This window comes from Oreochromis aureus, linkage group 7 (genome assembly GCF_013358895.1).
Source record: "Oreochromis aureus strain Israel breed Guangdong linkage group 7, ZZ_aureus, whole genome shotgun sequence".
Lineage (NCBI taxonomy): Eukaryota > Metazoa > Chordata > Actinopteri > Cichliformes > Cichlidae > Oreochromis > Oreochromis aureus.
The window spans coordinates 38,597,514-38,610,858 of record NC_052948.1 but is presented as its reverse complement, the minus strand read 5'-3'; the positions used below and the strand labels follow the sequence as shown (position 1 = coordinate 38,610,858).

Genomic DNA, 13,345 nt, shown 5'->3' with positions numbered 1-13,345 from the left:
ACACATATAGGATGCATGGTCATGTGATCATTATCCGCAGTGGCTGCTAGCCGGTTGGGAGCACTGGGACATTTCCCAGTGGCCTGATGGTTGTTTTAGCCTGCTGTGAAACATCTAGTTTCACTAGTGATACTATAGCAAACTGGAATGAGTTAACAGACCACCCAGTATCCTTGCATTAGCTGTGACTCTTGTCACCAGCCTGTACGATTTCTCTGCAGTCTCTGGATGCGCAGAGATACATGCAAGCTGCCTCTATCTACCCTTCTCTGCTTTTCTAGAAGTAACATTTACTCACCTGGTGAACTGGTCAGAAAAATGAAAGGCTGAGGAGAGAGAAAGAGTGAGAGGTCCTCAAATGCATATAAATACTTAATAAGTGCTATTTTACATAGGTGTAGCTAACGCTCAGTGAGGGTTTTTTTTTTTTTTTTTTTTGCTTGATTATCAGATTATCATCTGAAAAATTGCATCTCATTCTGAATTGCTTACTTAAAGAAATTATGATTTTTTTAATGGATGCAAGTTAATGGCTTTGTGTTTTTGGCCTTATGCGTTGGTATGTTCTCTAAAGTTTACATTAATGCACCCACCGCCATGCATTTGTAATTTGAGTAACACTTCTCTCAGAGGAACCTAGTGAAACAGTTTTAGCCTTGCACCAGTATTGATGTTGGCTATAATGTTCAAAAATGAAATTTTTAAACATTATATCAATAGCACACATATTTGTTTGGTTGTGTTAGTGTCTAATTGTTTTTTAATTGAGCAGCTTTTTTGCAGTTATGTTTCCAGACCCTTACCTTGTTACGCTAAGTCTCATACTGTATAAATTGCTTTTGAATTAATGATGAATTTGATGAATTCTTTTAGTTCAGGTTTTGTGTAGTGAAAAACACGCATAGTGACAGCCTGAAACAACTTGTAGGTTGCTATGTTTGTTGGAAGTGATGTCACATGGTCTCTCTCTTTTTTTTTTTTCTTGTCTCACCTGTTCTCATCTGTGCTTTGGTAGAGAAATGTGACTGATTTAGTGTGAATCGAAACTTGGTCATTTGGTCAGTACCTTTAAAAGAACCCATTTTGATAAACAACCCTACAACAAAATGTGAAAGTAGTAATTTATACTAATTCTTTACTTGTAGCAGCTTTTTAGGAATATTATTATAAAAATAGCTGAAACAGGAAAGCACACAGCCTCAAATATTAAATTGTTGAGGAGCTCATAAGATATGTATATGCATGAATATATATGAGGTATAAAGCAGAAGTAGTATAATTATACCATCTAATCTTTCTGTAGCAGGTGTTCATTTATGATGAATAGTTTAGATAGAAGATAGAAAAAGAGGAAGAAACTAAGAAAGCACAAATCAAATAACTGCTATTTTTCTCTCCAACTTTGCTCTGTAACAGACCCCGTTGTTCACGCTCCTCCAGCCTTTCATGATTCAGAATTGTGCTGTAGATAGAGAGAAGCTCAAATTAGTGAGGTTACCCTTTAATGAGGAATTAGGAGCGATTACAAGCCAATAAGACGCATTAAATATCTGCGTGAGGTCAGAGCTTTGTTGATTAACACGAATAAATCAACAATTACTCCAGCAGATACTGACATTTCTGGATTTCCTTAACCACTTTTTAATCCTGCCTAATCTACACCCACTGAAACTGCAAGGCACCTCTTGCGCTGCCAGTGCTCAGCAATTGGAAACTGAAAGCCATATCAGACTGGTTTGGATGCAGAAAATCAAATGACACTGCTGTTTTTGTTTTTCCAGTATTCTGTTGTTCACTATATATTTGTTTCTCACGCTCACTAGTGAGCTTGCTGTTCTCTGTGGGGAATAGCTATGTTATTGTTTTTCGACAATTAGAAGCCATAATGAAATGCAGTTAAAGAACACGACAGATTGACAGAAGGAGAACGGAAGCAGCGGCAGTTCGAGTGCAGAAGATTGGCTCCATCAGCGCGGCTTCAGAAGTTAAATTGAATTTTATTAATAAGGTTAATACTGCTGTGTTGTTTCATTAAGAATTTGCTTTTGTTCTCAACTGAACAAAGCTGACAGGATTAGTAAATGCTTTCTGAAGATGTATTTTGTATTGGGCTTTGTGCTGTTAAAAATACAGTTAAAGAGCTTTACCCAGACTGAGAAATTAGCTAAAAACCAGCTAAGAAAATTAACAAAAAGTGAAGACTGTGCAAAAGTCTTGAGCCAACCCTGATTTTGCTTCAAAGGAACCAGACGTGTTCATGAGCAGTAGTTCTTCAAGCTTTTTGACGGTTTTTCAAACTTTTGCTTTGGACATTGGCTGCTTTTTCGCCCTTTTTTAGTCTAAAAAGAGTATTTCTTTTTTCTTGGTTAAGTTAGGTCAAGTTAAGTGGCTTAGCTTGAGTCGTTTAAGGCAACTAACTTGAGGGATTGACCTGTTTAGTCTACACAGAACAGAGAACTTAGCAAAGAAGCTATTTTAAATGGTATCTTTAGGCACTTTTGTTGCTAACAGCCTATCACACAAACAAATAATTTGTTGGTGGCATAAACAATATTTAAATAATAACAAAAAATAACAATTTGTTGTGGAGGGCAAAAGTGACAGACATAAAAAAAAAATCTACAGCACATGAGCAGTATCTTAAAGTCATGGCTTTAAAAGTAGGAAGAAATCCAGCAATGACCTGACACAGGACCGGAGATATGCATTTAGCCCTTCAGACGATCTGTTGGTATTCACCAAGGCTTCATCAGAAATGTCAGTGGAACGGTGGCTGTCGAGAAGCCATTCATCAGGAAGAGAAACTGAGAGAAAAGGCCACATTAGACGAGAGCTGAAGTGAAAATCAGTGGCAGCAGGTTTTATGGAGTGATGAATACAAATTTGAAACATTTGTTTTAAATCATTATCAATATGTATGGAGAAGGTCAGGGGAGATATACAACAATGAGTGTCTACAGCCATGTGTAAAATATGGTGGAGGAGAATAGCCTTAAAGAAGCCTGGAGAACTTTTCCTGAAAGCAGGGGACTTCTTATGAAAATGACCACAACTTTGCGGTGACTCGATTGGGGTGAATATAAAGTGATGGCAACCAATGTTCCCTCTAATTTTTCATGTGTCTGAGCGAACACACAAACTCCCTGAGCGGTCCCTTGGACCACTGTGAGCGACATCAGACGTGTGCACTGTGGTCACGCCAGCATCTAATCCATCCAAGTTGGTTTATTAAAATAATCAAATTACAGCATTTACATTTATGTTAGACTACTTTTACTCAACTGCTTTAGCCCACTTACAGTGAAAATTTAAAAAAAATCTTGTTCATGACCTGTGTAGTATGTTAACACTATTGGAAGTAAAAATAACTTGAACTCCAATTTTGAAAACACAACTTTCTTTTTTTCTTTTTTATATAAAGCTCTGACTTGTATTATGAGTATGAGTCTGTGGTCTGGGAGAGAGTCCTGTAACTCTCTGTCTGCAAAATACAGCATATAATGACCAATGTTGGGCAATTAATTATATAGTTACCTCTTCAAAAAAGTAACCGAGTTGTGCAAACAAAGTTTTTTGCAGCTGTTTACCTAAAAATGCAGCCAAGGCGTTTTTTAAATAAACATTTCAAACTATTTACAGAACAATCAGCTGTTCTGCATCAAATCTGATGCCACACAAATTATTTGTGCCACTCCAAAAAATAATTTCTGTCCACTATGAGATAAAGGAGAACAACAGCCTGATACCTGCAGGCCTGACAACAGGAGATATATCACTGCTGTAACACCTGTAACATTCAGCAGCCGCCTCATTGTTCTGACACACCAACAAAACTACTAACTACACAAGATTTGCGCTAAACGTCTCAAATCTCTCACATCTCAGAACACCGCCGTCACTCCTAAAACTCCCCCCGTTTCTTAACAACTAGATGCCATGTTGCCATATCATTTTTTGATTGGTCGACACGGTACTTTTTTCGACCAATAGGAAAGGGTGGGGGTTTTTTGGTTTTGTTTTTGCTCACAGGCGGAGAGTGCTGTCGAACGTTTTCCTTATAAAATGCAGTTTTTACCGTTTCTTCCCGCAGTAAATATAAACAACGATAGTATTCAGGAAGAAAACCAAACATTGCAGATATTTTTATCATAACTCTGGTTTTACGTGGCCTATCAACACAATTTAAAAACTGCTATAAAGTCCACACTTTTTCCGTCAGTCGTTCCGTCTGTCCTGCCCACATCTCCAATAGTTGTACACGTTGTCATTAACGTGGCTTCACTGCACATCAGCCACGCCGTTTAGCTAGCTAAAAACCGGTGTTGGCACATAAGGACGCTGTCATAGCCTGTCAACAACGTTGATTAGCTGCGTATATACGAATGTGAATCGCGATTGTGATTGGCTGGACTATAGGATAAGGTGGCATCGTTCTAATCTCATATGGGAGCAGCCAGTCACTTACTGACTAACAGTGCAAAACAGAATTGTTAAAGTATTAATTTTAATTTCAATTCAGGTTAGATTTTTTTTTTGTGCGCAATGCAGATTTTCGGTGAGCAGAGACCGTGCCAGCAGTGCGCAATTGCGCACTCGCGCAGCTTAGAGGGAACATGATGGCAACTCTTCTTTTCTCACTCAGAAACATTTGAAACACAAGACCGGATGCTTAAATGACCTCTAGTGACATACAGCTACATAGTAGAGGGGATCAGTTTTTCCCCATGGTGTTTGAGGCCTTAGGAGATTATTAGATATGGAAAACTGCACCTGCCTACAAGCCAATTCTTACCGTTTCTCTTGCAGTCATTAAGGCCAAACAGCTTTCTTAGGTGCCTTATGTTGATTGACAAAAATAGACAAGAAGCACAGCTGGCTGGGAAAAGACCCAAGGGCTGACCTTGGCAACAACACAGGGATAGAATTTCCTAAGAGATCTGGGAATTGTGGGGATCCCTCGGAAGGAGCTGGCAAACCACAATCTTTGTGTGCAGTGCTTTTTTTTTTGACAAGTAAAACTCTAATTTTGTTTCTGCAATGTAACAAAGCAATCTCTTATCTGCTTTTTAAATTATTTATTATTTTTTTGTTATGAGGCGACTAACGAGGCATTAGAAAGCCTCATAAATGTAAAATAGCCAATCTCACTGAGCACTTCTTTCTATCATTATCAGATGATGGCAGCTGACACTTGATGTTTCTGTCTTTGCAGAGTGACCCTGCTGTGAATCCTGAGAACGTTAGTCTCCCGACAGGAGGCAAGATGGCGTCTAACAACACCCTGCGCAGCTACTCCATCATCCCATGTTTCATCTTTGTAGAGGTGAGGGAGTGTGCGTGCATGCATTGTTTTTGCGTGATAATCTGGGCTTCTGCATAAAGTGGTAGATTCATGCATATGACCCTGGTTTGGCAAATGAACATGATGGAAATGTGGTTTTGAGTGTTAATTTACCATAAGTGAACGACCAATCTTCTGATAAACTGTACACAGCTAACCAGAGCGTAAAGTGTTGACATGAGTGTGGAGCTGCATGCATGCGTGTTTGTAATGCATGCAAGTCTGTGTGTGTGTGTAAGAGTTGTGCAGCTCCTGAATTTTTAATTACTGTGTCAGTTTAAAGTCCTTAATCAGAGAGATGTCTCAGGACACTTTGTGTTATTCTCCTCCATCTCTCTTTGTGTTTTAGTCGTTCTCCCTCTCACACAGAGACACGCATCTCAGAGGAAATATCCTGCATCACAGTCTCAGATGGGTTTACACTCATGTTCTTTCTGCCTTTATCTCATGCTTTCTTCTTGCCCGACCTTTTTGTCTCACTCATTTTTCCTGACACTCATCCATAATGGGACTGTTACCTTCTGTTAATTAGTGTTACTGCCTGCTAGTGTGATCCTGGGCGTGTCCTCCAAGATAAGTGAAATGTGACCGTCGCATGCATGTGTAGTGAGTTTAAGACTACACTGATAAGATGTGCAATAGGAAATGTCACTGAACACTTTATTTCCACCCACAGCCAGAGTGAAAACCATTCTGGGGATCAGAACTGCTGCACATGCTCTCAGCATCTGCAATGGTGATGAAACAGACATCACGTGGGTTCTCTGTGAACATGTGCCTCCTCAAGAAAAGTGCAGTAAATGACAAAAAAACAAACAAAACAAAAACCGATGAATTCAACATACTCTCTTTTACATCTGAAAGAGAGAAATGGAGCCATTCCTCAGATTGGCGGCCTGTCCAGGGTGTACCCTGCCTCTCATCTCTCATCCAAAATAGGTCTATGCTTCAGTCCAAGTACATTGTTTGCAATATAGCATTCCACTAGCACTTCCTCTAGATGATAATTTCCTTTACAATATTATGTGGTTTCATAACCGTCACTTATGAGATTGTGTTGTCTAATTTTGCTCCAATATTATCTATACCAGCCTAGAGCTAAAAATACTAGATGGAAAACGAATAAAAGAAAACAAAAACAGGAGACAGTGGCCACGGATGTGCAGCAATTGTATGTTTTTACCTCATAGATCACATGTAGTCAGTTACTATGTCACTTTCAGTCCCACTGAGCCAAACTACTTATTTTATGCGAGAAGATTGCCGTAAACAGAAAGTATAAACAACAAAACATCATCAAAAATACTGCAGCTGTCAAACATAATCTCAGTATACATTATTTTTAGATGTGAGACGTGACTCATCATTAAAAAAGCTCTTTTAGACAGTTCCTCCTCTTTGACTATGTGTCAGGATTGTACAGTTATTTGCTCATTTAGAGTTTTGAAGGGTCAGTGCTGGAACTCTGTGTGAAATGCTGAGATGGCCTCTTAAAAAAAACAAAACAAAAAACATTAGGACATATAACGAGGGGCGGGTTTAATGTAACCACTGATTAAGCTGGTGACACATTAAACATCCAGGTGGTAAGTACTGATAACTCAGTGTTTTAAATGTAAGTACAACAATAGGTTGGAAATATTTTCCATCAGACTGGATTTTATATTCAATGAGTCTAACAGTGGGTTTGATACATTACCTTAGCATTATGGGTAATATACAATAGGCCTAGCAACCATCTGGCAACCACCAGGGAATACACGTTTTTCCCTATCTGGTTTCGAGTGGATGCTAGATGCCGGCAGCTGCTGTGAAATAGATTGCTAAAGCCCCAGTCATGTAGGACTAAAGTTAGCTGGTGTCCCCTTGGTAATTACCGGTGGCTAGGCAAAAATATGCTGAGTGATTACTGGAGGTTGCTGGAAGTCCCCAGTTTGACATTGGTTGTAAAAAGCTGTGCAGTACTGCACAGAAAAGGTCTTTGCGATTGCTTTGTTCGCTAGCATGTTGCTGTGACCAAGCAGCAGATTGTTGCATATAGTTTGCGCCGAAGATTCTGCCTTTTTGTTTGTTTTCCAAAGTTTCACCTATCGAAATATGTCGACTGCAACACTGAAGAAAAACCTTCATTTTGAAGGCAATTGTTTCTGGTTTGCGTCACACGTTTTCCAAGTATCACTACAGCTACAGCAAGTGTTCACTGACAAGATGACAACTTCCATGTAAACTACAGCACTCTGTGAGCAACCAAAGGACTCACAAGGAGGTTTTCGATGCAGCGCCCTCTTTGCAACTGATTTCACCTGCCAATAGCAACTTCCAGCAACCATTAGCCAATCAGAAGGGAGTGTAGATTTTCCGTAGTGACCGTAGGATGCTTCAGGGTTACCCACCGGCCTCTAGGCCAGTTCTTATTGATGGACATGTGTCATTCACCAATGCCAGTGGCAAATGAACATCAACTTTTCACTGCTCAATGCTAATGTGATGATGAACAAAGTGACTTTTAAAAAACTTCATCTGTAAGTAATGACGGCGTCTTTGTGTGCGTGTTCTTTGCACAATATTGGCCAAATTGTGTTGTAATTTATTGTTCCGGAATATCAAAATGAATTTTCCCTGGATCGAAGTATTAATAAATGCTATCATGCGACCTATTTTGAACTTGTTTATTTGCTCAGTGGTCAGATTTTGCTTCCGAATGCATTTGCTCCCCATTTCTCATACAAATACTACACCGCCAACTTTAGCTTGGTCCCAACAGTTCTTATTACATATTGGGGTGGCTCTATCAGCGTTCGGCTATCTGACATATTTATTCCGAAGAGAATCTCAACTTGGCCTCTCACGCTTCGATATTGACCTTTTTTTTATTATACGTCTCTCTCAAAGCAGCCGGCTTTATAGAACTGCAAGGCTAAAGCGATGAGGTGCAGCTATATATTGAGTCTTTAAATGGTATTATAAATGTAGTTGTAAACAGCGAGAACATTCAAGGTATAATGTGTAGTATTTCTCATCAGTTAGAACTTCTATAAGGGCATATTTAGCATTTTTCAAACTGGGCTTTACTACGTTCTTATTCATCATCTTGTCTCTATGTATCAGTGCCCAATAAATGGGAAGGGTTTGCTTTCAGATTCATCATTTGGTTTATTGGCTTTTGCATCACAATCTCAGCTTAAAAATTCATTGGCAGAGTGCTCCTAAGAGAGACGCTGTAATACCCTGGTGAGTAGCAAGCTTCTTCTCTAATTTTCATTACCCTGTTTTCACTTACTCCCCCTTTTTTCTTCAGCGACACTTGTCAAAGGCATCCTATCTATCTCCCTTCATTTCATTCTGCTCATCCTCGATTTCTCTTTCTCCCCCTCTTTGATGTCTCCGTCACGTCCTCGCAGCCTCATTTCTCTCCTGCCCCTCCTTCCTCGGCTGAACATGCTTCCTCCCTCAATCTCTTCTCTCTTCTCTTCCTATTTCACGTGGTACCACAGGAGCTCTTTCTCCCCTTCACCCAGTTTCCCATCCTCTAAATCGCTACATCTTGGTTCATCTCGCTCCTTTTTCCTGCTCCTTTTGTTTCTTTTCTCCCTCCTTTCCTTCTCTTACTCACCCTGCCTGTCACGAACACAGCAAGGCAGAGGAACACTGCCGTCATGTGATCAAGACGGAGGGGCCTGATTGGAGCAGCTGGGCCATGTAGTTCAGTGCCAGAAGCAGTCTGACAGGGAGGATGTTTATTTGTGGTGATTTGTTTATTTATTCGTGTAACTTGTTGCCTTTATTTCATCTGTTACTCGATGTCAGGATGTTCATTTGTTGCTGCCATTTGTCCCTCTGAGTGTGCAGAGGAAAATTGGGAGATGAAAGGGGTTGCAAAAAAAAGAAGATGGGGCACGAGGGAGGAGGAATACAGATAGGATGAAACAAGCAAAAAAGGGGGAAGGAAGTAGAAGGAAAAAGTGAAAAGTTATGAGAAATTAATTAAAGGCTGAGCTGCGGAGACAAGCTGGGAAGAGCGAAGAGAGGACCGATATATCCTGTACCTATCCTGCATGGGATTATGTAATGTATAGAGCTGTGGGCTCTCATTAATCTAGCTACAGCTATCTAGCTTTTTCAGGTTTTGCATCGTTGAAGAAAGAGCTGGATGCACTCAGTGTTAGCAGCCTGCTAAAGCAGCACAGGTTGCCAGACTATTTGGAAGTACACCAATCTCTTGAGAAAATGTCTTTCTTTTATCTTCTTTGTTTTCCTTATCTCCTAGAAGCTTTAATTAAAGCTTCTAGTTAGGTATACACAATTTAGACAGTAAACTTCCCAACGTGCAGTCATTACTGCAGGGAGCGGCTTTGTTATTTAGCTCAGAAGAAGTCAGATTTTGTGTGAACTAAATTCCAGTGCTTGACGTAATTTGTACTGGAAAATGAAGCTAATATGAATATGTGTGAGCTGTTATGTCTCACAAGCAGTGAAGGCAAACAGCTGTCTGTCTGAAATATCCATTAAAATAAGTGGCTCTAATGGTTTTAGGTTTAGAGTATGAATATTATTAGTTGTTTCTAAAAACTGCTAAACTAACAAAACAAGTAAAAATGGGAAGGCCCAGGTGTACACAATGTGCCTGAGGTGATATTTTTTGTACAAAAACAGCTGAAATGCACTTCATACTCTAAACCCAGTTCAGCTGTAGAGGTGCTGTAAAATGAAGAGTGAATTCTAATGAGTTTGAAAGGCATTATGTGGTATGACCGCCTTTATTCTCCAACACAGCTTGAACCCTCTTAGGCTAGCTTTCTTTACTCATTTCTTTAAGCAGTCTCCAGGAATAGTTCTCCAGGCTTCTTGAAGGACATTCAAAGCTGTTCTTTGGATGTTTGCTACCTTTTTGTTCTGTTCTCTGTCAAGATCATCACACAATGCTTCAATTTTTAGGTTTAACATTCTTAATTCCATCAATTTTGAAAAATTCCTGAGCACCACTGACTGAAATGAGACCTAAACATCGCTCTATATCACCCGTTGCCTTTGAATTTAAGTCCAGTTCTTATATATTTCGTCATACCTCAGTCTTCTTCTCCTCTTTTGCTTTTTTAAGAATAGCTTCTTGACAGCAACCCTTCCACTGAGACCATTTCTGGTGAGGCTTTAGTAAACAGTAGATGGATCAACTGAAGAACCAGATCATTTCTCAGTTCTTGGATTTTTTCCCCTTATGGATATGACTTTCAAACACTGTTAATCTGTTGTATATCATTTTTTTTGCCTGTTGCTTCTTCTTTTGTCCTCTGCTTGTCCAATTTCCTCAGATTCTTTGAAGACACACTGCATATCATGCTTAAATATGCCAAGTTTTCAGCTAATAGCACTTTGGGAATCCCCTTGTTGGTGCAAAAATACAATTTCATGCCTGTCAAACTGTGTTATCTTTGGCATTTTTCACAGAGTCAACTAAAGAAAGAAATTGTGTGTTTTTGCGACAGACTGCTAGTGCCTAAAGATACAATTTAAAATTCCTTCTTTGCTAAGTTCTCACTGTAGTGCAGATACAACACTGGTTCATCCCTTGAGTCAGGTGGCTTGGAATGATTCATAAAATTCACAAAATTCATAGGTTACTATTAAGTGGGTTAACAGACACAAAAACACTTCTGTGAAAATGGTTGTGTATGAGGTCTGGGGTGAAAAAGTCTGACTCCTTTGAAGCAAAATACAAAGCAGTGAGAGTTGGATCAAGACTTTAGCACAGTACTGTTTGCTGAAATTGAGCAGGAGCAATTGTTACAGCCTGTACAAAGATTTAATCATCTTTCTTGAAACTCCATGTGGCAAAGGACACTCTGCTGAACACATGAATGGACCTGAATCAAAATTTGACTCTGTTATGACTCTCATCTTTTTTTAATTTCTAAAGTTATATAACGCAGCAGCTTGGCAGAGCGTTTCTCAGCCAATGAGGTTAATTAGTAACATGATGAGGTATAAAACGAGTGCCCCAGAGAGGCTAAGGCTTTCAGAAGTTAAGATGGGGATGAAATTTGATAAATAGATCAAACACTTATGGAGTGTTGGGAAATAAGTTAATGAAACACAATCGTAAACATGCTGCTGACTCAGCTTTTTTGAAAGGTATTGCTGACCAAAGTACAGTAGATGAACCTGCATTTTCCCCACAAATCTCTGATATGTCTTTGCACTATTAAGAATTAAATAAATGCATAAAACCTTTTGAAAATAACTACATGCCCATTTTCATTTATACTTTAAGTAGCCAACTTGGAAGCCTGTTTGTAGAAAAAACAAAACAACCAGAAAACAGTAGCTGTCTTCTATGTCACTTACAGACAAGTCTGACAACAGAAGTGTAATATCACGGTCTAAAGCCTGGCAAGTCGGGCTTAGATGCCCATTTCTGTCAGTCTTTTTTTTTTCCAGTCTACTAACACAACATGACAGTGAAATGAAAATCTAGGACTTTGTGTTGGATTTATATAACATTTTCCTGGTTGTTTTCATGATGTGAGGGAGGAGATGCGCAGTGGTACTGACAGTAAAAAGATTTTGGAGTGAAGGGAGAGCAGATAAAAAAAATCCTTCGGGAGGGGTGGATAAAGATTTAATTAATTTTGGATGGCTATTATGATCAAACTGACTTTGTAGGATGTAATTAAAAATACATAAAAAAGACAGACTGAATCAAAACGGTGAAGTGAAGGTGATGATTCTCTTTGTGTGTGTCACAACGCCCTGTCCCTTTCACATTAGATATAGATACTGGATTCATATGAAAATATCGATTAAAGAGGTTATGATGTTTATAAAGCAGATTTACATATTTTATGGGCAAGTTATTTCTACTGAGAGCCAAAAGCTTTGAGAAACACTACATTAAGAATAGAGCTTCACCAAAAAACATAAATAAAAAGCCTTCCCTGACACCTCAGTGGTAAATCAGGTGAATTTTACACTCCAGTGGAGAAGGATAATAGAATACTGCAGTAACTTTGTATAACCATTTTATTACAGCCAGACTTCTGTCAGTCTCCCCTCCACATAGCTAATGCAGCATGACGCTGGCTCTGGAGTGAATATAATGCAGCCACAAGTTAATGCTTTATGCAGAGAGAAGGACTTTTGTCCAGGTCGGAAGGTGTCACAGAAAAGCCAGCTTATGAAAGTCACAAAAGTGGAGAGCGGCCTCCAGGAACTAGACTGCACCACAATTTTCTTTTCAGGTGAGTGAGATTTGGTACACTTAAACATCAAAAGGTAATTATAGGTGTGACTCACAACCGTGCAGGTTCTACTATAGATTGCTGAGAGAGCGGAGTCATGCTAAAGAAGCTGAAATTACACGTTTCTTTTGGACGGTTTTGAAAATTTGAAACAACGTGATGACTCTTGTCGTTTGTAATGGCTTATTGATTGTTTATGACCCTCCATGATTTATAGTTTGGAGCGTTAGAAGAATAATGTGGGGTAAAGAGGAAATATGTGTGCTTTGTAAAGATGTAAAATGCTGCTTAATTATTTGTTCCAACAACTGTAAGTCTTTTTTTTTTTTTTTTGGCGAGCAAATACAAATGTGGTTGTGACTAAGCTTCAGGCAAGCTTAAGCCTGTTTTAAATAAATGCAAATAAGTAGAAGGTCACACTGAATGAAATCATGGTAATAGTAATAAATAAATAGCATCCCTCCAATTAACCCGTCCAAGCCCGTTTATATGCAGTTTCCCGTATACCTGACATTCTTCAGTACGTGATCCCACAGGGTATTACATGGCATTTCTGCGAGCTCAGGAATTTACATATTTTCAGAAGAGACCTGAATAATGTTTTAGCCGATTACCCTGCTGGAGCTTGTTTGCTGAACATCATAAAATCATGAAATGGATCCAGTATCTGTGTCTGTAATTTGGATGCTCTCGAGCAGCTTTAAGATGGAGGATTTCTGCTGATGTGAGCGGCTCTGTTTTGCTTGTTATTGTTAGTTATGAGGTATGA

At 39.2% G+C, this 13,345-nt stretch overlaps 1 protein-coding gene across 5 annotated transcripts in view; it reads left to right on the top strand.

Annotated features, from left to right (window-relative positions):
• Positions 1-13,345, top strand: part of plppr1 (phospholipid phosphatase related 1) — a 56,679-nt gene that overhangs the window by 16,558 nt on the left and 26,776 nt on the right. For 4 of the 5 annotated variants that reach the window (XM_031745752.2, XM_031745751.2, XM_031745750.2 and 1 more), the window contains exon 2: positions 5,213-5,323. In XM_031745752.2, coding sequence (XP_031601612.1) covers positions 5,264-5,323 — 60 coding nt within the window. In that variant the 5' untranslated portion in view covers positions 5,213-5,263. Of the gene's footprint in view, positions 1-4,915; positions 5,013-5,212; positions 5,324-13,345 lie in introns of those variants that run through there. The other variant, XM_039614413.1, reaches the window with a different exon arrangement.